Raw genomic sequence first — 21,905 nt, forward strand, 5'->3', positions numbered from 1 at the left:
TCTTTTTTTTTAATTTTTTCCCCCCTTTATCCCAAGTTTTCTCGCCCCAATCATCCCGGGTCGCTCTTTCCGTTGCCGCCGCCCCCTCCCGGCGCTCCCGGTACCGGTGAGGGGGCTCGCGTTTCCCGCCGCCGCTAGGGGGCGCCGCGCGCGGAGCGAGGCGGGGCGGGCGCGTCACGTGACATCCGCCGCCTCTTCCGGCGCCAAGATGTCGAAGCGAGGTGAGGCGGGCGCCGCTCTCCGCCGCCATCCGGCTCCATCCGCCGCCACCCGGTGTCCCCGCGCCCGTCCCGGCGCAGCGGGGACCCGGCGAGAGGCGCCTGAGCCCGGGCGGGAGCGGATGTCACGGGTGATGGCGCCGTCGCCCTCCCCGTGAGGCGCAATCCCGGGGCCGCGCTGGCGGCGGGCGCTTCGTGAGGCGGTACCGGACTCTTAACGCTCTTCTCGACCCGCAGGACGCGGAGGTTCGTCCGGGGCCAAGTTCCGCATCTCCCTGGGGCTGCCGGTGGGGGCCGTGATCAACTGCGCCGACAACACCGGTGAGTGCGGGGCGGGAGCCCCTCGGGAACGGCCCCCTCAGTAACCCGAGGGTGAGGCGCCAGATAAATTCCCAAAGCTCCGTTTTCCTTCTGGAATCTCTGGTAGCGGCGGCGCTGAGGGGTGTCCCTGCTGTGGGACGTGTCCCCGGTGTCCCGGGATAACGGCGGCGCTGCTCCCGGCTGTTAAAAATAAATGAGAAATTATTGTGAAATGGTTGATAGTTGTTAGTTTGGTTATGGTAGAAGGGGTTTAAAGGGGCGGTTGTCAGAAATGCGGCACTCTACATACCATAATACACCTAAGTATAAGCGCACCACCCCCAGGCCTGGACAGAGCTGTAACGAGCCAATCAAGCGCCTTAAACCTTCATGCAAATGAAGGATCCAAAAAGAAACCAATCCAGAGGGACAAAAACCAGGATAAAAGGGGGGCTCCTGACCCACTGAACCCGTGCCGCTCCACCTGGAACGTCGGGGACATCGCTGCTCAGGAGACCCAACAATCCTCGATGGCAACGCGCCTGCTCAGCCCTTGCTTTAGTCCTTTATTTTATGACAATAAATGCTGAAATCACTTTTGTTCCCGGGAGCGTGGTCCCGTTTTTAACGCGGCTCTCCCGCAGGGGCCAAGAACCTCTACATCATCTCCGTGAAGGGCATCAAGGGCCGCCTGAACCGGCTGCCGGCGGCCGGCGTGGGCGACATGGTGATGGCCACGGTGAAGAAGGGCAAGCCGGAGCTGAGGAAGAAGGGTGAGTGGCACCGCTGCTGTCCCGAATTGTCACCCCCCAGCCCCTTCTCTAAAGCACTCGTTGGGTCCCTGCCGTGGCCCAGGGAGTTGTCGTGGAAGGGCAGAGCAAAGGCGCCGCTTTTGGGTGAAGTGGCAGCTGCTGGTGCTGTTGATTTCAATCAGCGGTGGGACAGCGGCTTTGGGGATCCTGGAGTGGGCTGGGAAGGGACCTGCCGTCCCATCCGTGGGCAGGGACACCTTCTGCTGGCCCAGGTGGCTCCAGCCTGGCCTTGGACACCTCCAGGGATGCAGGGACAGCCACGGCTGCTCTGGGTAACCCGTGCCAGGGAGGAATTCCTTCCCTAAATCCCCTCCTGAGCCCAGCCGTCCGTCAGTAAAAGAGGAGTGATGTCACATGGATCTGTGGAATTAAAAATTATGGAATGGGGAAGGAACCTTAAATCTCATCCAGGTTCACTCCTTGCCGTGGGTTTGTTCCTGCTCCAGAGGAGTTTTTGCTGAATATTGTTTGCGAATTAATAATTCATTTCAAAATAAAGGTGCAAAAGTTGGGAAAACCCTGGATTTTCCAAGCGTAGGTGCAGCTGCAGGTGTTTCATGGTCAGTTTCAATGGGACTGTTGACTATAAAGTGTAACTTCAGAGTAAAACACCACAAATACAAGCTGCTAACCAAAACCCACCCCGAATGTGGGTGGATTCCTGGGGGATCCGTGTGGAATGTGCTTGTCCTGAGGGCTGTGTCGCTTTTCCCTCGCAGTGCACCCAGCAGTGGTGATCAGGCAGCGGAAATCCTACAGGAGAAAAGATGGGGTGTTCCTGTACTTCGAGGACAACGCGGGAGTGATCGTGAATAACAAAGGGGAAATGAAAGGTGAGCCTGGGAATTGTGTCCCACAGGGGGAAAGGACTCAAGATTCCCCCCCAGAGAGTGGAATTTTTTGGCTGGGAAATGCTGCCCTGAACCATCTGTGAGATCTAAATCACGGAATTCCAGAATGGTTTGGTTGGAAGGGAGCTCAAAGCTCATCCCAGGGGCATCTCCCACTATCCCAGGGTGCTCCAGCCTGGCCTTGGACACCTCCAGGGGCAGCCATAGCTTCTCTGGGAATTGCATCCCAGCCTCTCAGGGATGAGGTCAGCCTCAGTGACCCTGTGGTGTTGTCCCTGTTTTCCAGGCTCAGCCATCACAGGCCCCGTGGCCAAGGAATGTGCAGATCTGTGGCCCAGGATCGCCTCCAACGCCGGGAGCATCGCCTGATCCCCATCCTGCCCCTGGCCAGGGACACAAAATAAAAACTCCTTGTAGCAACTCCGTGGTGTTTTCATTGCCAGCCAGGAGCAGGATTGTGCTGGGAAGTGTTTCTATGGAGCTCCAGCTGGAAAGTGGGATTGGGCAATGATTTAACAGTTCTGGTTTTCAGGCAGGTTCCTGAAGAATCCCTGGAATAGGTTAAATTTTAGTGATCCTCAATTGATGCCTTGTCTGAGGGGAGCTGGGAGGGGTCTGTGCCTTTGTGCTGGAGCTCCCAGAATTGGAGAATTCCCAGAATTTTCTTCCAGAATGGGCAATTGAACTGTTCACAGTGAAGTAGTGCCTGAGGCTGAGCTGCCCTGGGAGCTGCAGGGTTCCTGCAGGACAGGGGGACCTGAGGAATGTCCCTTGGCTGGGGACAGGGGGAGGCCACTGCTGTCACCTGGAGAGCCTGGGCTGAGCTCGGGATCTGCTGGGAGCCTTCAGCAGAGTGGGAAGGGATGTCCAGGGAGAAGCTTGTGCTGTTTGTTCCTGGAGCAGAGGAAGGAGAGGTTTGGGTGGGAGCTGTGATTTCCTGGCCCCACAGGATGGGGGGAGCCTCATCCCTGGACCCACAGGACACTGGGGTGGCTTTGGGGCCCTGGTGCCTGGAATTCCTGCCCCGACCCCAAATCATGGCAGGAGGAAGGAGCTGCTCCCAGCACTGCAATTCCCACCTGCAGCTGGCACCGAGCTGTTCCCTGCTGCACTTCTGGAGATTCCCGATGTTCCTGTGCCACTCAGGATGATTTTGTGCCACTGTTCCTGTGCCATCCCTGATGCTGTCTATGCCACTCCCGATGCCTTCTGTGCCACCCCCATGATTTTGTGCCATTCCCACTGTTCCTGTGCCACTCCCAATGCCTTCTGTGCCATTCCCAATAATTTTGTGCCATTCCCGACATTCCTGTGCCATTCCCGATGATTTTGTGCCACCCCCCATGTTCCCGATGGCCTCTGCTCCAGCTCAGCCTTCTCAAGGCTTCACCCCAATAAAGCCCACCCCAGTAAAGCCCCAGTAAAGTCCCAGTGCAGCTGCTCTTGTTTGGTGTTGCACTAATTCCTGAGCCAGGCTGGGCACACCCTGAGACCAAACCGAGCCTGCGCCGACACTTTGAAGTCAGCGCTGGAAACGTTCCTTTCCTTTGGCCACATTTGGGGTGTTTTTAGAGGGAATCAGGTGGGAATTCAGGACCTGCCTTACCAGGAGCGTGGTGAGAGCCCTGGCATGAGGGCTGAGAGCAGCTGGCACACGGCAGCCATCCCTGGCATGTGACAGAGCCATGTCAGTGGCCACAGGAGCCTCACCTGGCCACAAGGAGCCTCACCTGGCTGCCCTGGCCAGGTGGGGGTATAGCTCAGGGGTAGAGCATTTGACTGCAGATCAAGAGGTCCCCGGTTCAAATCCGGGTGCCCCCTTCTCTTTTCCGTCTTTTTATCCCCAAAAAGGTGGGTGGGAGCCTGGAATTCCCAGGTTTCCCCCCCCCCCACCCATCTGCGTGCAGGCCCCATGCTGATTCCCAGCAGGGCAGAGCAGCAGCAGGGAGCGTTGGTGAGGAAAGGGATGAGGATTTGGGGGGGATGTGGGTTTTGTCCTGGGATTAATTAGCTGGGATGGTAATGAGCAGGGAATTCCTGCTGGGAATGCACATGGGAAGCTCAGGGGGAGAGGAGAGCGTTTGCAGATCAGGAGGTCCCTGGCTCACCCCCAGGTGCCCCCTCTTTTCTCCTCCTTTTCCTCTTCCTTCTGCCCAAATCCTTCCGGGGATGGTTGGGGAGCTGCCGTGGGACGTGGGGGTTGTGCTGGGCAGGGAATGTGGGGTGGGAGCAGCGAGGCCCGGAGGGGAAGCACCCCCGGGAACCCCTCCCAGGAAATCCGGGCCTGCCTCAGCCTCCCCTGGGCTGAATTCTCTGTCTGGGGAAATTCCGTCGGGAATAACAGGGAAAACGGAACCGGGATCTGGGCTGGATTCAGGGATGGGGAAAACCGGGACAGGAATCTGGAATGGGGGAAAAACTGAACCTGGATTCAGGCTGGAATTGGGGATGGGGGAAAAACCGGGACTGGATAAGGGTGGGATTTGGAATGGGGGAAAACCAGGACTGGATCCGGGCTGGAATGGGGAATGAGGGAAAATCTGAACCTGGATCTGGACTGGAATCCAGAATGGAGGAAAACCAGGACTGGAACTGAGCTGGAATCTGGAATGGGGGAAAACCGGGACTGGATGAGGGCCAGGACACGGAATGGAGCAAAACCCCAAAACCCAGACAGGATCAGAGGGGGATACAGAATGGAGGAAAAACCCGGACAGGATAATGGCCAGGATATGGAATGGAGGAAGACCTGGACTGGATCACAGCGGGATTTGGCCTGGAGAAAAACCTGGACTGGACAAAGTCTGGAATATGGATTTTTGGGGAAAACCTGGACTGGATTACAGCTGATATATGGACTGGGGGAAAACCCGGACTGGATTACGGCCAAGACCTGGAAGGGAGGAAAACCTGGACTGGATCACAGCTGGAATATGGATTTGGGAGAAAATCTGGACTGGACTGCAGCTGATATACGGAATGGGGGAAAACCTGGACTGGATCAGGGTGGGATATGGTAGGGAGGAAAACCCGGATTGGATAACAGCCAGCATATGGAATGGAAGGAAACCTGAACTGGATCCGGCCAGGACATGGAATGGGGAAAATCCCGGGCTGGATCAGGGCTGGGAAATGGAATGAAAGGAATCACATTTGTCATTTTTTATCCCATTTAACTCCCTGTACCTTCACCAGGGACATTGGGCTGCACAGGAGCTGTTGAGTACAGGGATCCAACCCACAGAGGGAAAAACTTCTCTCTTTCCCAAGGAATGTTTTTAGCTGTCTCTGGTGCAGGTAGCATCCCAGGGGGTATAGCTCAGTGGTAGAGCATTTGACTGCAGATCAAGAGGTCCCTGGTTCAACTCCAGGTGCCCCCTCTTTTCCTCTCCCTTCCACCTTCATTTTGCCAAAATTTTGCCACAGGAAAAATCCATGGAGCTTGTGCTGTGCACTCAGTGTTGCTTCTGAGCTCCAGCATGCAAGGAAGGAGGCCCTGAGCGTTGGGGAAGTGCAGGGGTTGTTCTTTGAGTGACCACTCACTGTCTGTGTGAGCTTTGCCTGTCTTCAATTCACTGCAGACATCAGATCTACCAGAATTTCTCATTTTTACCCTCATTTAAGCCCATGTACATCCTTTGGCAGGTACATTGAAATACAAAGGGTGGTGTCAAGGATTCCTGAACAACAAATCTTTTAAATTTCCCAAGAAATGTTTTTAAATCTGCCTGGTGGAGGTGGTGTGTCAGGGGGTATAGCTCAGTGGTAGAGCATTTGACTGCAGATCAAGAGGTCCCTGGTTCAACTCCAGGTGCCCCCTCTATTTTTTTCTCCTCTTTCCACATTCCTTTTGCCCAAATCTTTCATGGAAAACACGTGGCGAGCTCGTGCAGGATGTGTGGCCTGGCTCTGTGCACTCAGTGCTGGTTCTGAGCTCCAGGATGCAATCCCTGGGTGCTGGGGGAGTGCAGGGGCTGTGCTCAGTGTGAGAACCCCTCCCTGTCTGTGTGAGCTTTGCCTGTCTTCAATTCGCTGCAGACATCAGATCTACCAGAATTTCTCATTTTTACCCTCATTTAAGCCCATGCACATCCTTTGGCAGGTACATTGAGGTACAAAGGGTGGTGTCAAGGATTCCTGAACAACAAATCTTTTAAATTTCCCAAGAAATGTTTTTAAATCTGCCTGGTGGAGGTGGTGTGTCAGGGGGTATAGCTCAGTGGTAGAGCATTTGACTGCAGATCAAGAGGTCCCTGGTTCAACTCCAGGTGCCCCCTCCTTTTTTGCCTCTTTTCACCTTCCCTTTGCCAAAACTTTGGCACAGGAGAAGTGCCTGGAGAGCTGTGAGCTTGTGGGGCGTTGGTCCTGAGCTCCAGCATGCAAGGAGCAGAGGCTCTGCTGGAGAAGTTTTGGGCTTGTGCTGTTCTCTGTCCTTAATTCTCTGGAATCAGCGTGAGAATTTCTTTAAAAATGGTATGGATGAAATGATGTGATAGATTTGAGGTATGACAGCTTTATTTCAGTTCTTCAGTGTTATTAAAATTGTAATTTTGCCCATGATGGATGGCCTTTATGTCCCTGTGCGTTTAGCAGGGACTGCGTGGAGCTGTGAAGAAATCCAGTTCCTGGCTGAGAGTGATTTGAATTTTGCAAGGAATGTTTTTAGCTGTCCCTGGTGGAGGTGGTGTGTCAGGGGGTATAGCTCAGTGGTAGAGCATTTGACTGCAGATCAAGAGGTCCCTGGTTCAACTCCAGGTGCCCCCTCTTTTGCTGCTTTTCCCTGGGGATTTTGGGGGGGTTGGACACCGGGAATGGTAGCTCAGCCTCTCCTGCTCAGTCCTTCCCCTGTTGCAGCCAGGGATGGAAGCCAGAAGAAAACAGCCCAGACTCCAATTGGTGAGCTGTTGCCCCGATTTTTAAAAGTGTTTTCTTTTAGAATTCTTTTGAAAGTTTTAAACTTCTCATAAAACTTCTTCAGCCTTCTGATGTTTACATATTTCTACTGGAGTTTCACATAAATAATGATTGTTTTGCATTCTTCTTTGCAGGAGGGAATTGATGGGCTGTTGGTTTGAGCAGTGTGGCTGGAGAGGTGGCAATTCCATCCTCCAATCCACGGCCACTTTTGGAATTCTATAAATACCAGATGCTCAAATAAAACTTTCTCTTTTTTTCTCTTTTGAACTGACCAAGCTTCTGTGTGCTCATTTCGTGTCCAACAGCGACAGTCAGCAGCTTTCTTGCCAATTATTGATCAGTGACGAGTCGTTATCCTGTATTGATTGGCCACTCCAACTCTCTGTGTGTCGCTTGTGAGAGGCAATTTGCATTTCTCTATTTGTGTGTAAAAGCAGTTTGCACTGGTGTAAGTTGTTTTTTCACCCAGGAATCGATTGTTGTGTTGACCAACTGCTCACGCCAGGATTGCTGTCACATGGGAACCTGCGAGGTGCCAGCTTCCCTCAGGAGAATGGCAGGATAACAGAGCAGGCCTGCTTTTATCAGGCCTCTTTCTTATAATTTTCCCACTTCTAATTTTCCATTTTTTCTTGTAATTTTTCCCAGGAAGTGAAGGGAAGGAGCTGGGTTGGAAATGGCCCAAGGCCTTTATGATTTTATGAGGCCTTTTTCTCATATTTTTTCCACTTTTTTCCACTTCTTATAATTTTTCCACTTCTAATTTTCAATTTTTTCTTAGAATTTTTCGCAGGAAGGGAAGGAGCTGAGCCAAAGCCTTTATGATTTTATGAGGCCTTTTTCTTACAATTTTTCCACTTGTAATTTTCCATTTTTTCATGTAATTTTCCCCAGGAAAGGAAGGAGCTGGTGAGGAAGTGGCCAGGGCCCTGTGTAGGAGTGCAGTGACTCTGTGGCTGCTGCTGCCCCACAGATTCTGCAGCAAGAACCAAACCCTCAAAGCACAGAAAACTCAGGGATTTGGGAAAAACATCCTTGTTTTATTTTGCCAAGGAGCTACCAGGGGGTATAGCTCAGTGGTAGAGCATTTGACTGCAGATCAAGAGGTCCCTGGTTCAACTCCAGGTGCCCCCTCTTTTCCCTTTTTTTTTTTTTCTCATGAAAAAATCAGGAAGATTCCTCCTTTTTTATACCCCCAGTGTCTGTGCCTGCACTGACACAAATCACAAAAAATACCTGAATGGCTTTGGTAGGTCCCTGTTTGCATTTTGTATCTCTTCCAAAAAAAAAAGAAATGCAGAATTTGCCTTTGAAAGCCTTGAAGATCTTCTGAAGTGGGAAATTTTTGTGAAGCTAAGATGAGGATTTGATGCCATTGATTACTTAGCCAGGTGTTACTTTCCCTGCAAGCTCTAGGAGGACTAAAATAAGCACTTAATAGTTTTATTCCTTAATGAGAGCTCATTTTGTGGCAAAAATAGGGAATGATGTCTCATGTTTAAAGCTCTTGTGTGGTGTTCATTTTCCTTATCATGTAACAATGAAGGGCTGGCAGCTCCAGGATTAAAAACTGAGCTCTCCACTAGGAAAAATCCTGCAGAAATCCAAATTTTGGGGTGGTGACAAAGCCCAGACTCAACATTTGTTTCTGTGCAGAATTTGGCTGGGACATTTTCCTGCAGTAGGAATAAAACTTGAGCTGGGTTTAAGGGATTTTATTGCTCTTTTTTTCTGTGGGTTAAGACAGGGGGTATAGCTCAGTGGTAGAGCATTTGACTGCAGATCAAGAGGTCCCTGGTTCAACTCCAGGTGCCCCCTCCTTTTTTTGCCTCTTTTCACCTTCCCTTTGCCAAAACTTTGGCACAGGAGAAGTGCCTGGAGAGCTGTGAGCTTGTGGGGTGTTGGTCCTGAGCTCCAGCATGCAAGGAGCAGAGGCTCTGCTGGAGAAGTTTTGGGCTTGTGCTGTTCTCTGTCCTTAATTCTCTGGAATCAGCGTGAGAATTTCTTTAAAAATGGTATGGATGAAATGATGTGATAGATTTGAGGTATGACAGCTTTATTTCAGTTCTTCAGTGTTATTAAAATTGTAATTTTGCCCATGATGGATGGCCTTTATGTCCCTGTGCGTTTAGCAGGGACTGTGTGGAGCTGTGAAGAAATCCAATTCCTGGCTGAGAGTGATTTGAATTTTGCAAGGAATGTTTTTAGCTGTCCCTGGTGGAGGTGGTGTGTCAGGGGGTATAGCTCAGTGGTAGAGCATTTGACTGCAGATCAAGAGGTCCCTGGTTCAACTCCAGGTGCCCCCTCTCTTGCTGCTTTTTCACCCTTTTTTCCTCCAGAAATTCCTCACACACAGACCACGGGGAGCCTTTCTTACCCCTCTGAGGTGCTGGAAATCACTCGGTGATCTTTTGCCAAGCCTGAGCTCCCACTTTGCCACTCTACTGTGCTGAATTCTGCAGGAAACACACAAATTCAACAGCTGCAGCTCCAGTTTTTCCTGTTGGGAGTAACTACCCTTAATTTCCACAGTGAATTATGTGTACAACGCATTTCTAGAAGTCACTTTGGAGTAATTACCCTTAATTTCCACAGCGAATGATGAGTATAACTCGTTCCTAGCTCAGCTGTTCCCTCCAGGCCGGTTTGGTGGGTGGCTGAACGCCACAGCTCATCGTCTGGGCAGCCCCGGGGCTCGAACCCGTGACCCACGGCCCCGCAGGCGGCGGCGCTGCCCCTGAGCCACGCCCCGGCCGCGGGCGTGGGGGGGGCGCCGGGGGCGCCGCGGGAGGGTGGCGCAGGGGCAGCGCGCCGGGCTGGGAACCCCGAGGTCACGGGTTCGAACCCGGACTGGCTCCAGAGGGGAGCGGCGGGGTCTGACCGAGGAGATCACAGCCTCCAAACTGGGAGATCAGAGCTGGTATCCCGGGAGATCAGAGCTGGTATCCCGGAGATCAGGGCTGGTATCCCGGGAGATCAGAGCTGGTATCCCGGGAGATCAGGGATGTTATCTCGGGAGAGCATAAGCTCCAAACTGGGAGATCAGTGCCATTATCCCATGAGATCACTGGTGTTATCCCAGGAGATCACTGCTATTATCCCGGGAGATCAGGGCTGCTCTCCTGGGGAAATCAGGGATGTTATCTCGGGAGATCACAAGCTCCAAACTGGGAGATCAGTGCCATTATCCCATGAGATCACTGGCGTTATCCCATGAGATCACTGGTGTTATCCTGGGAGATCACTGCTGTTCTCCTGGGGGATCACTGCCATTATCCCAGGAGATGACAAGCTCCAAAGTGGGAGATCACAGCTGTTATCCTGGGAAATCAGTGCCATTATCCCAGGAGATCACAGCTGTTATCCCAGGAGATCACTGCTGTTATCCTGGGAAATCAGTGCCATTATCCCAGGAGATCACAGCTGTTATCCCAGGAGATCACTGCTGTTATCCTGGGAGATCACAGCTGTTATCCCAGGGGATCACTGCTGCTATCCCGGGTGACCACGGCTCCATCCCGGGACACCACCGGCCCTATCCCGAGAGATTCCTCAGCTCTGTCCCGGGGAGCCGCCAGCCCTGACCCGCCCCGGCACAGACCCTTCCTCCCCACCACGGCCTGGGAGCTGCCAGGTTCTGCCCCTGCCGGGGCACCGCCGGAGGTGACGGCAGCGGCCGGGCTGTGCCCCGGGCCGGGCCGTGCGTCACGGGGCTCGGCGCCGGAGCGCTTTGGCACGCCGGGTCCGAGCCGGAGGCGCTGCCCGCGCCCTCCGCGCGTCCTCGTGACGGGCACAGCCCGACAGACTCGTCCCGTGGCTCTGCGTGCCTTTGGAATTACTCACTTCATCATTGCCAGGCGCGTCTTTGGCAGTGCTGCGAGCAGCCCCATTTGAAACGGGCTCAGGTCTTGTCTGGATCCCCGGGAGCGCCCAAGGCCTGGCAGGGTGGGAGCTGTGCCTGCCCACGGCCACGGGAATGGAGAACTTTGGGGTCCCTTCCCACCCAAACCATTAAAGGAATAAAAACACCCGCAGGCCCGGTACCGAGGGGCCTCCCCGCCGGTTCTGCCTCTTCCTCCTTCTACTGCGCGCCGCCATCTTCCCCGCAGCCTCAGCGGCGCGCCGGAAGTGTCGCAAAGGAGGAAGTAGCGGGGAAACCCAGCGGCGGCACGCGGTGGTGACGTATTTCCTGTCCCGGTAGCGGCGGGGGACGCGCTCGCCCGGCGGCCGCGATGGGGGGGGGAGACCTGGTGAGGGGAACCGGGGGGGGCTGAGGGGAATGAGGGAACCGGGGGGAAACCGGGCGGCTACGAGGGGAATGGGAGAACCGGGCGAGGGACCTGGTATGGGGAACCGGGGGGGCTGAGGGGGGAATGAGGGAAACCGGGTGAGGGGAACCGGGGGGGTGAGGGGGGAATGAGGGAAACCGGGTGAGGGGAACCGGGGGGGCTGAGGGGAGGCGAGCGCTGAGGGGGCACTGAGGAGTCTGAGGGGCACCGCGGGGGCTGAGTGGGACCGGGAGGGGGCTCGGAGGGATCGGGTGGTCTGAGGGGAACTGGGGGGGTGAGGGGAGACTGAGAGGGGCCAGTGGGCGCTGAAGGGGCCGGGGCTGTGCGAGGGGCCCTGGGGGGGGGGGGGGTCGGAGGGGCCCTGGGGGGCTGAGGAGGGGTCGGGGGGGCCGCAGGGCCGGGATGTGCGGCTGCCCCGGGGCTGAGGCCGCTCCCGGGGCCCGCGGGAGCCGCGGGTCCGTTCTCCGGGCCCGGCTGCCGGCATTGCTGGGCTGCCCTGGCCCCTCGGTGCCAGTCCCGGTGCTGGGGCCAGTGCCAATCTGGGTGCCAGTCCCAGTGCCGGTGGCAGTCCTGGTGGCAGTCAGGGTGCCAGTGCCAATCTCGGTGGCAGTCCCAGCACCGGTGCCAGTCCCGGTGGCAATCCCAGTGGCAGTGCCAGTGCCAATCCTGGTGGCAGTGCCGGTGCTGGTCCTGGCACCAATCTTGGTGCCAATCCCAGTGCTGGTGCCAATCCTGGTGCCAATCTCAGTCCCAGAGCCAATCCTGGTGCCAGTCCTGACGCCAATCCCGGTGCCAATCCCAATCCTGGTGCTGGTCCTGGTGCCAATCCCAGTCCTGGTGCCAATCCTGGCACCAATCCCGGTGCTGGTGCCAGTCCCGGTGCCAATGCCAGTGCCCACCCCTGCTCTCCACAGAACCTGAAGAAGAGCTGGCACCCGCAGACGCTGCGCAATGTGGAGAAGGTGTGGAAGGCGGAGCAGAAGCACGAGGCCGAGAGGAGGAAGATCGAGGAGCTGCAGCGGGAGCTGCAGGAGGAGCGGGCGCGGGAGGAGATGCAGCGCTACGCCGAGGACATGGGCACCGTGCGGTGAGGGCACAGGGACACGGGGACATGGGCACCGTGCGGTGAGGGCACGGGGACATGGGCACTGTGCGGTGAGGGCACGGGGACACGGGCACCGTGTGTGACAGCACAGGGACATGGGCACCATGCGGTGAGGGCACGGGGACATGGGGACATGGGCACCGTGTGTGACAGCACAGGGACACGGGCACCGTGTGGTGAGCGAGGGCACGGGGACATGGGCACCGTGCGGTGAGGGCACAGGGACACGGGGACATGGGCACTGTGTGTGACAGCACAGGGACATGGGCACCTTGCGGTGAGCGAGGGCACGGGGACATGGGCACCGTGTGTGACAGCACAGGGACATGGGCACTGTGTGGTGAGCGAGGGCACGGGGACATGGGCACCGTGTGTGACAGCACAGGGACATGGGCACTGTGTGTGACAGCACAGGGACATGGGCACCGTGTGTGACAGCACGGGGACATGGGCACTGTGTGTGACAGCACAGGGACATGGGCACTGTGTGTGACAGCACAGGGACATGGGCACCGTGTGTGACAGCACGGGGACATGGGCACTGTGCGGTGAGCGAGGGCACGGGGACAGTGGCACAGGGACACGGGCACTGTGCGGGGAGCCAGGGGACAGTACAGGGGACTGCACAGGGGACAGTACAGGGACAGCATGGGGACTGCACAGGGGACAGCACAGAGGTTGGGGTGGAAGGGAGTGCAAAGCCCAGCCAGTGCCACCCCTGCCATGACAGGGCCACCTCCCACTGTGCCAGGCTGCTCCACGCCCCAGTGTCCAGCCTTGGGCACTGCCAGGGATGCAGGGGCAGCCACAGCTGCTCTGGGGTTTCCGTTCCATCCTGTCCCCTCCTTGCCAGGGAGGAATTCCTTCCCAAAAGCCCATCCCACCCTGCCCTCTGCCAATCCAAACCCATTCCCCTGGTCCCAAATCCCTCTCCAGCTCTCCTGGAGCCCCAGTCAGGCACTGAACGACCCCAGGCAGATCACCCCAAAGCTTTTCCAGGCTGAGCAATGCCATCCCTCTGATCCCATCCTCTGGGCCGTGTCCCACAGCTCCAACCCCAAACCATTCCTGAGCAAAGGAGACTCAGGGTGACCCCAGCACAGCTCCTGAAGGGTGGCTGTGCCCAGCTGGGCTTGGGCTCTTTCTCCAGGCAGCACTGGCAGAACCAGAGCACACAGCCTCGAGCTGCACCAAGGGAAATTTAGGCTGGATGTCAGGAAGAAGTTTTTTAGAGAAAGGTGGTAAAGTTCTGGAATGGGCTGCCCGGGGAGGTGGTGGAGGCACCACCCCTGGAGGTGTTCAAACAAGGCTGGAGGTGGCACTGGGTGCCAGGGTTGGGTTGAGGTGCTGGGGCTGGGTTGGACTCGATGATCCTGAAGGTCTCTTCCCACCTGGGGATTCTGGGAATTTTGGGAATTTGGGGGAATTTGGGAATTCCCAGGGACTGGAGAGTGGTGGAGTCACCATCCTTGGATATGTTTCAACAAGGCTGGAGGTGGCACTGGGTGCCAGGTGCCCAGGTCAAGGTGCTGGGGCTGGGTTGGACTTGATGATCTGGAAGGCCTCTTCCAACCCAGTGATTCTGGGAATTTGGGGAAATTTTGGGAATTCCCAGGGACTGGGGAGGTGGTGGAGTCACCATCCCTGGAGGTGTTCAAACAAGGCTGGAGGTGGCACTGGGTGCCAGGGTTGGGTCGAGGTGCTGGGGCTGGGTTGGACTCGACGATCCTGAAGGTCTCTTCCCACCTGGTCATTGTGTGTGAATTTTGGGGTTTTTTTTGGCACAGGAAGCGGGAGGAGAAGCTGGAGTGGATGTACCAGGGCCCCGGGGGCATGGTGAACAGGGACGAGTACCTGCTGGGGCGCCCCGTGGACAAGTTCATCCTGGACAAGGTTGGGGACAGGGACCCCGCTGGCTCCGGGGACACGGGGCTGCTGCCCGGCTCCATCTTCGCCAGGGCCGGGGCCAGCTCCGTGCTGGACATGGCCACCAAGATCCGCGAGGACCCGCTCTTCATGATCAGGTGTGGCACAAAGCAGGGCCCCTGCAAACACTAACATGGGCCTCTATCAAACACGGGTCAGTGCATTAGGAGTGTTATGTTATCCTGTAAAAATAAATGGATTGTAATATTATATATTTGATCAATGGATTAGGGATGCTATATTATCCTGTAAAAACAAATGGAGAGCAGGGTCCCTGCAAAAATTAACATGATCCTCTATCAAACACAGATCAATGGATTAGGAATGTTATATTATCCTGTAAAAGCAAATGGATTGTAATATTCTATATTTGATCAATGGATTAGGAATGTTATATTATCCTGCAAAAATAAATGGAAAGCAGGGTCCCTGCAAAAACTAAAATGATCCTCTATCAAACACGGGTCAGTGCATTAGGAGTGTTATGTTATCCTGCAAAAATAAATGGAAAGCAGGGCCCTTGCAAAAACTAAAATGGTCCTCTAACAAACACAGATCAATGGATTAGGAATGTTATATTATCCTGTAAAAGCAAATGGATTGTAATATTCTATATTTGATCAATGGATTAGGAATGTTATATTATCCTGTAAATATAAATGGAAAGCAGGGTCCCTGCAAAAACTACAAATGATCCTCTAACAAACACAGATCAATGGATTAGGAGTGTTATATTATCCTGTAAAAGCAAATGGATTGTAATATTATATATTTGATCAATGGATTAGGAATGTTATATTATCCTGTAAGTATAAATGGATTGTAATATTATATATTTGATCAGTGGATTAGGAATGTTATATTATCCTGCAAAAATAAATGGAAAGCAGGGTCCCTGCAAAAACTAAAATGATCCTCTATCAAACACAGATCAATGCATTAGGAATGTTATGTTATCCTGTAAACACAAATGGATTGTAAAGATTGTATTATCCTATAAATATATATCCTATAAGTATTCTAATGTGTCTATATATATTTTTTAGGATTATATATATCCCAATATATATTTTATATTATCCTGTATCAATTATAATTGATATTGCTAATTTATAACTTGATCATTTATAATCAATATAATCAATTGATTATAAATTATCCTTCATCGAAAGCACTTAAATTGATTATAAATGATCCTGTATGAAAAGCAGTTCAATTGATTATGAATATTGTATTATCCTATAAATATAAATAGATTATAAATGTTGTATTATCCTAAAATATATATATTCTATAAATATCTTTATATATTTTTTTTTTTACCATATATATTGGGACACATATATGTATATATATCTCCTAATATATATCTTCTATATTATATATATATATAGTCCTGATCAAAAGCAGTTCAATGAATTGTTAATTATCCTGTATCAAAAGCAGTTCAATTGATTATTAATTATTCTGTATCAAAAGAAGTTCAATTGATTATAAGAAGAGGGGAAATTCCTCCTCAGTTTTGCTAAATACACAACATTTCTCTTTTTTCCTCTTTTCTGTTTTTTAGACCTTGCACTTGCTGCATCCTCTCTGTGAAAATGTGATTTTAAAAACTGATTTTTTTTTTTTTCCCTGCTTTAGGAAGAGGGAGGAGGAAAAGAAAAGAGAAGTTTTGAACAATCCAGTGAAAATGAAGAAAATCAAAGCCTTGGTAGGTGTGAGGCAGGGGAGGAGCAAAAATCAGAATAAACTTCTCAATTTTGAAAGTTAAATGAGATTTTCTGGCTTGAAATCTATAAATGGCTGTAAAGTTTTATAAATACCTCTACATTTTTATAAAGATTTCTCTTGCAAAGACATTTTTTACACCTTTAAATAGAAAAATTCTGCAAATATCTTTAAATTAAAAATGTCTGTAATTTTTAGAAATGTCTTCACATTTTTTTTATTTCTTGTAAACAGTGTAAAGATTTTTTTGGCCCAGGTTTTGAGCACAAAAATCAGAATTTTTATTGTCCAGGACAAGGAGCTGAGCTCTCTTTGCTCCTTAAACTCCTCAATTTTGAGAATTAGACAAGATTTTCTGGCTTGAAATTTATAAATGCCTGTCAAATTTTATAAAGGTATTTAACACTGCAAAGACCTTTTTTTACACCTTTGAACAGAAAAATCCTGCAAATGCCTTTAAATGAAAAGAAAAATTTTTGAAACATCTTCACCTTTTTATATTTTTTGCAAAGATTTTTTGTGTGGCTTTGTGTTTTGTGCTTTTCCCACGTGGAATTCTGCTCTTTTCCCTGTGGTCCTGAGGGAATTTTTGCCTCTGCAGCTGCAGAACAGTTTGGATAAAAAGGAGAGGAAGAGGAAGAAGGAGAAGAAGAAGAAGCACAAGAAGCACCGGCGGCGCAGCTCCAGCACCTCCAGCTCCAGCTCTGAGGAGGAGAGGGCCAGAAATAAGTGAATTTTATTTTATTTTTTTGCTAAAACCACCTCCATTCCTGCTTGTTTTTCACCTGCTCTCTCTCAGCTTTTTGTCTAATTAATGCTTTTAATTAAGTGTTTCATTAAATTGTTGTTTAGTTGGTTTTGCACTGTTAACGTGTGGTAAAAATGGATTTATTCTTGCAATTTGCTTGCTTCAAAAGGACTTTATTTTCTTTTTAGGTCTCAGAAGAGGGTGGATAGTTCCTCCTGGAAGGCTGCTCCTTCCAAAATCCCGGGATATGGCTTACAGGTACACCCTGGGAGGGGGAAAACCAGGAGTTTTGGGAATTGCTGCAGCAGCTGGAACAGGAATTAATACATTTTAGATTTAATTTGGAGCCAATTAAGCCTTGAAATTCAAATTACTCTAGATTTTTGCTTGGAGTTCAGGATAAGGTTTGTTCAGATGCTCCTCATTATGCATGGAATGTCTCCATTCATTCCATGTGAGTGGGAGAGGAATGAATAAATTTTAGGTTCAATTTGGAGCCATCTAAGCCTTGAAATTCAAATTACTCCAAGCTCGGATGGAGTTTTGCTTGGAATTTGGGATAAGGAATTCAGGAATTTGGGATAGGGTTTGTTCAGATGCTCCTCATTATCCATGGAATCATGGAATGCTTCCATTCATTCCATGTGAGTGGAACATGATTTAATACATTTTGGATTCAATTTGGAGCCATCTAAGCCTTGCAATTAGAATTCTTCCAAGCTCGGATGGAGTTTTGCTTGGAATTTGGGATAAGGTCTTTTCAGATGCTCCTCATTATCCATGGAATTAATTCAATGAATCATGGAGTGGCTGGGAAGGGACATCAAAACCCATCCTGTCCATGGGTTCCCACTGGGACACTTCCAGGCATCCAGGAGCAGCCACAGCTCCTCTGGGAATCCCTCCCTGGGGCGGAATTCCCTCCCTCAGCTGTGCCACCCCCAAACCTCACCCCCTGTGCCCTGTGGGAGAGCTGCTCCCACCCTTCTGTTCCCTCTGAATTCCAGGTGAGGGACCCCGAGGCGGGGCCGCGCTCCCGGGGCTCCCCGGGCCAGGCCAGGGCCCCCCGGGAGCGCTCCCGGAGCCCGTCCCGCTCTCCCCAGAGACATTCCAGCAGGAGGAACCCCCAGAGGAGCTCAGCATCTCCCTCCAGGCACGGCAAACAGTGAGTGGGGGAAGCCACGGGAATTCCCTGCAATCCTCTGGGTCCTCTGCTTGTTTTTCCTGCCTCTGTCAGGGTGGGGATTGAGGCACTTGAGAGGATGGTTTGTGTTCACACTCAGGTGTTCATTGTTCCTTCTCAGCGTTCCAGCCTCACAGCACTGAGTTCTGCACTCTCTCGTTAGCAAGGCACAAAATGGCCAACTGTCTCTTGCTGCAAGGTCTTTTAAGGCTAAACTAGCCAATTAAGAAATGACACCTAAATTATTTTCACTTTTAACCCAATCCCAATTATTTTAACCCAATAACTGACCACTCAAAGCCAGCACTGTGGACTTCTCTGTCCAGTTACAAAACACCACCCAAACCCATGGAGAAGAAGGAAGAAGAAGGTGAAGAACAACCTGTCTCCACCCTAAAACCTCCATCTCACCCCATATTTATTTCTATATTCTAAAACCCCAAACTCTACGTTTCCCACCCTGTGCTGTCTCACACTCCTAACCAACTCCACACCCGTAACCCCAGTGCTGTCAGTCAGTTTTGGAAGCTTTCTCCACAGCCTCAGGTCAAATGCAGTGCTCTGCTGGGAGTCAGAGTCTCTCAGAAAGTTTAAAACTCTCAGCATCCAGAGCTCCAGCACAATCCCATCCCTGCTGTCCCATTCTGCCCTGGAGCTCTCTGGGTGCTCCCAGGAGGGGACAGTCCCAGTTTGTGTTGGGGACACCCTCTCCAGTCACACCCCTGAGGTGTTGCTGTGACTGGGGTTTGCTTGGGCTCCCAGTTCCCTTCAAACTGATCATTCACAGCTGTTAAATTGCCTTTATTTAATACAGATAAAATTATAAAAGCAGGCAATTGGTTGTTTGCTGATGAAATAATTAAAAAGTAAAGTCAGGGTTTATTCAGATGAGGATTGTTCCTAGAGTGGCCAGGTAACAGCCCTGCAGCTGTGGGAGCCACCTGAGCCTCAGGACGTATTAAAACCCCCAGGAAATGTTTATCAGTGTTTATAAATGTGATCAAGATGAAATCAAACGTGGATTTGGGTGCTAACAAGGGTGATTTTGGGGTTGCAGGCACAGCAGCCGGGAGGAGAAGGGCAGAGCCAGGAGCCCTTCCCCCAAAAAGAGCTTCCGGCGCCAGCACCCCCCGGGCTACACCAGGTCAGTGGGACCCTGTCCTGTCCCTGACCCTGTGCTGGGGGACAAACCCCGGGGGGACACCTGGGCAGCAGATTTTCCTCTGGTGGCTGGAGTGGGGCAGGTGAAATATCCAGAAAATCACACACAGGGGCCTCAAGGGCTCACCTGGTGCTGCTGGCACCTTCCCAAAGCAATGCTCGGGGTGCTGCTTCTCCTGCAGGGCAGGAGGGGCAGGTCTGGGTCTCTTGGAGGGTTGGTTGGTGCAGTCAGCACCCCTGGAGGTGTTTCAACAAGGCTGGAGGTGGCACTGGGTGCCAGGGTTGGGTTGAGGTGCTGGGGCTGGGTTGGACTCGATGACCTTGGAGGTCTCTTCCAACCACTACAGAAAAACTCCTGTGCACCTGCCTTTGTCATTTAGATCAAGAAAATGAATGAATGTCCTCCCAGAAGTGTTGATAGGTCTTTGGCAATGCTAATTAATGAACATTCAGTTTTCCCTCTAATAAAGATAGATTTGCCCTATAGACTCTTCAGGAAGATTTTTGACCTCTCTTGTGGCTACCATCGATTACTCTCTTTTATTTTGATATTTCCATCAAAATAAACCCTCTTCTCATTAGGATATTAAAGGCTGGTGGGAGTTCTCTATGTGATGCTTCTGTTCCCTCTCAGAATCTAACTAAACAATCACTGATTTTGCCTTTTTTAATTAATCTCACTCCTGCAAGTGCCTTACTTCAGTTTATAGTTTGGCAGATTTTTGTCTCTGCCGAAAATGGTTTTATGCAGTGATGTGTGTGTCTCTCCAAACAGGAAGATCTCTCCTGAGGAGCTGGAGCGAAAACGCCAGGAAATGATGGAAAATGCCAAGTGGAGGGAGGAGGAGAGAGCCAACAACCTCAGGAAGCACCGCAAGGAGGAGGAGCTGGAGAGGGAGCTGGAGAAACTCGACGCCAGGGATGGGAAATTCTTCCAGTGAGTCTTTTACTCCTTCCTCATCCAAGGGAATTCAGCTTCTGAGGGGTGGCCTCGGTGCCTGGGGTGGTTCAGATCATGGCCTTGCACATCTCCCCTGTGCCTGACAGAACTGCTCTTCCCAAATTTTCCCCCTCAACCCAAAAAACTGATTCTTGCTGACTGGGAGTCAGACCCAAGATGGGCATTGCTGATGTTTTGCCACTCTGGGAGTGTTTTATATGCAGGTAATAATTTAGAAATTATTTTATAAATTATAGGTTTGTATTTTTATTTATTTATTTATTTATTGTATTTATAATTAATATCTATTTTTATTCTATTTATAAATTATTAAGAATAATTTAGAAATTCTCTGGTTTTGGGAGTTTGAGGCCTTCAAGTCCCTGTGAATTTGTGGGACTGCAATCTGTGTTTGACAATAAAACCTCTGAACACAGGTGGGAATTTAATCCCTTGTGCTGGTGGCTGCAAAACCCTGAAGCTGCCCAGAGCTGGGATCACAAAATCCCAGAATCCTGGAACGGTTTGGGTGGGAAAGGACCTTAAACCCCATCCAGGGCCACCTCCCCCTGTCCCAGGCTGCTCCTGGGACACTCCTGGGGATCTGTCTTCTCTGGGAATCCCATGGCAGCCCCTCCCCACCCTCCCAGGAAGGAATTCCATCCCAGTCTCCAGTCTCTGATGCAGAGCTGCTCTCCATCAGCGCCAGGGTTGTGATTTGTGTCTCTGCCCCTGTTCCCTGCAGCCGTTTGAAGCTGGAGAGTGCCTCCACCTCCAGCCTGGAGGATCGGGTCAAGCGCAACATCCACTCCCTGCAGAGGACTCCTGCTGCCCTGGAAAAGAACTTTATGCAGAGGTGAAGCCTGTCCTGCCCCTGGCGTGGGCAGGAGCTCGCTGGATGTTGGTTCCCAGAGGTGAGAGCTCTCCAGGAACAATTCCAGCTCCCAGAGAGGATCCCGGAGCCGAGCGCTCGGGGCTCTGCGTTTGGGGCCTTTGTGTTCCACTCCCAACCTCCTACCAGAGCTTCTCCTCCTCTCCCCACCCCGACTGGTGTCACTTTTGTACATTACTACCAAGCTCTGCTGGCTGGTCACTGCTTCCTGCTGTGCCGGGGCCGAAGATCTATTTTTGTTAATCCTTAAAATCCAGAGCAGAAGCGATCCACGCGTGAGGTAACCCCATGGAATTTGGGGTTACACGAACCCTGTCCCACACTGTCACCCTTTGCCCCCACACCTCTCAGCGGGGTGTCTGTGGCTGGCATTTGGTGGCTCGCAGATTTATCTCATTGATCTTTGACCCCAAAAGGAGCAGTTTCTGAGGAGGGGGGGGGAGAAAGGGAATGAGCAGAGCGTAGCTGGCACAGCAAACGTTTCTCTGGGATTTTGTAATGTAAGTAATGTGTATATGTACAGCAGTGTAGATTTATTTTACCTTTTTAATTAAGAAACTTGGCTGTCGTTTGTTAAACGTCCTTTGTGGCTCTGGGGGGGGGGGGTGGGAGGGGCAGGGGGGGACTGGCTGGGGGCGGGAAGGGTCGGTGAGGGTTCGGGGGGCCGCAGCAGCCCCTTCCCGGGTGTGTCCAGCCCGCAGGACGCGCCCCGGGCCCGGGGGGTCCCCGTTGTCCCCCCGAGGCTCCCGGCGGGGTCCCCCCGCAGCCGCGGGCCCTTTAAGCGGCGGCGCGTGACGTGCGTAACAGCCCATTCATAATTCCAGCCGCCTCG

General features: G+C 51.9%; 2 protein-coding genes and 8 non-coding genes across 11 annotated transcripts; all 10 read left to right on the forward strand.

Annotated features, from left to right (window-relative positions):
- Positions 1 to 124: 124 nt before the first annotated feature.
- RPL23 (ribosomal protein L23) lies at positions 125 to 2,601 on the forward strand. Its single transcript, XM_054000155.1, has 5 exons — positions 125 to 221; positions 456 to 539; positions 1,163 to 1,291; positions 2,050 to 2,163; positions 2,468 to 2,601. Exons 1-5 carry the CDS (start codon positions 209 to 211, stop codon positions 2,548 to 2,550), a joined length of 423 nt encoding a protein of 140 aa, XP_053856130.1. The 5' UTR covers positions 125 to 208; the 3' UTR covers positions 2,551 to 2,601.
- A 1,329-nt stretch (positions 2,602 to 3,930) lies between these two features.
- Positions 3,931 to 4,002, forward strand: TRNAC-GCA (transfer RNA cysteine (anticodon GCA)). Its single transcript has one exon. It is a non-coding gene; the product is annotated as a tRNA-Cys (tRNA).
- A 1,487-nt stretch (positions 4,003 to 5,489) lies between these two features.
- Positions 5,490 to 5,561, forward strand: TRNAC-GCA (transfer RNA cysteine (anticodon GCA)). The gene has a single exon. It is a non-coding gene; the product is annotated as a tRNA-Cys (tRNA).
- Positions 5,562 to 5,929: 368 nt separating this feature from the next.
- Positions 5,930 to 6,001, forward strand: TRNAC-GCA (transfer RNA cysteine (anticodon GCA)). The gene has a single exon. It is a non-coding gene; the product is annotated as a tRNA-Cys (tRNA).
- Positions 6,002 to 6,386: 385 nt separating this feature from the next.
- On the forward strand, positions 6,387 to 6,458 carry TRNAC-GCA (transfer RNA cysteine (anticodon GCA)). Its single transcript has one exon. It is a non-coding gene; the product is annotated as a tRNA-Cys (tRNA).
- Positions 6,459 to 6,873: 415 nt separating this feature from the next.
- Positions 6,874 to 6,945, forward strand: TRNAC-GCA (transfer RNA cysteine (anticodon GCA)). Its single transcript has one exon. It is a non-coding gene; the product is annotated as a tRNA-Cys (tRNA).
- Positions 6,946 to 8,160: 1,215 nt separating this feature from the next.
- On the forward strand, positions 8,161 to 8,232 carry TRNAC-GCA (transfer RNA cysteine (anticodon GCA)). The gene has a single exon. It is a non-coding gene; the product is annotated as a tRNA-Cys (tRNA).
- A 612-nt stretch (positions 8,233 to 8,844) lies between these two features.
- On the forward strand, positions 8,845 to 8,916 carry TRNAC-GCA (transfer RNA cysteine (anticodon GCA)). The gene has a single exon. It is a non-coding gene; the product is annotated as a tRNA-Cys (tRNA).
- Positions 8,917 to 9,332: 416 nt separating this feature from the next.
- On the forward strand, positions 9,333 to 9,404 carry TRNAC-GCA (transfer RNA cysteine (anticodon GCA)). The gene has a single exon. It is a non-coding gene; the product is annotated as a tRNA-Cys (tRNA).
- A 1,875-nt stretch (positions 9,405 to 11,279) lies between these two features.
- Positions 11,280 to 21,631, forward strand: CWC25 (CWC25 spliceosome associated protein homolog). Of its 2 annotated transcripts, XM_054000148.1 has the most exons (10): positions 11,280 to 11,348; positions 12,302 to 12,474; positions 14,280 to 14,516; positions 16,063 to 16,132; positions 16,751 to 16,878; positions 17,086 to 17,155; positions 17,905 to 18,062; positions 19,138 to 19,224; positions 20,017 to 20,178; positions 20,927 to 21,631. In XM_054000148.1, exons 1-10 carry the CDS (start codon positions 11,331 to 11,333, stop codon positions 21,039 to 21,041), a joined length of 1,218 nt encoding a protein of 405 aa, XP_053856123.1. In that variant the 5' UTR covers positions 11,280 to 11,330; the 3' UTR covers positions 21,042 to 21,631. The 2 variants fall into 2 exon arrangements, with proteins under 2 accessions (XP_053856123.1, XP_053856124.1); XM_054000149.1 differs by lacking the exons at positions 11,280 to 11,348; positions 12,302 to 12,474 and adding an exon at positions 12,691 to 12,702.
- The last annotated feature ends 274 nt before the right edge of the window (positions 21,632 to 21,905 follow it).

This window comes from Vidua macroura, chromosome 27 (genome assembly GCF_024509145.1).
Source record: "Vidua macroura isolate BioBank_ID:100142 chromosome 27, ASM2450914v1, whole genome shotgun sequence".
In the NCBI taxonomy this organism is placed as follows: Eukaryota; Metazoa; Chordata; class Aves; order Passeriformes; family Viduidae; genus Vidua; species Vidua macroura.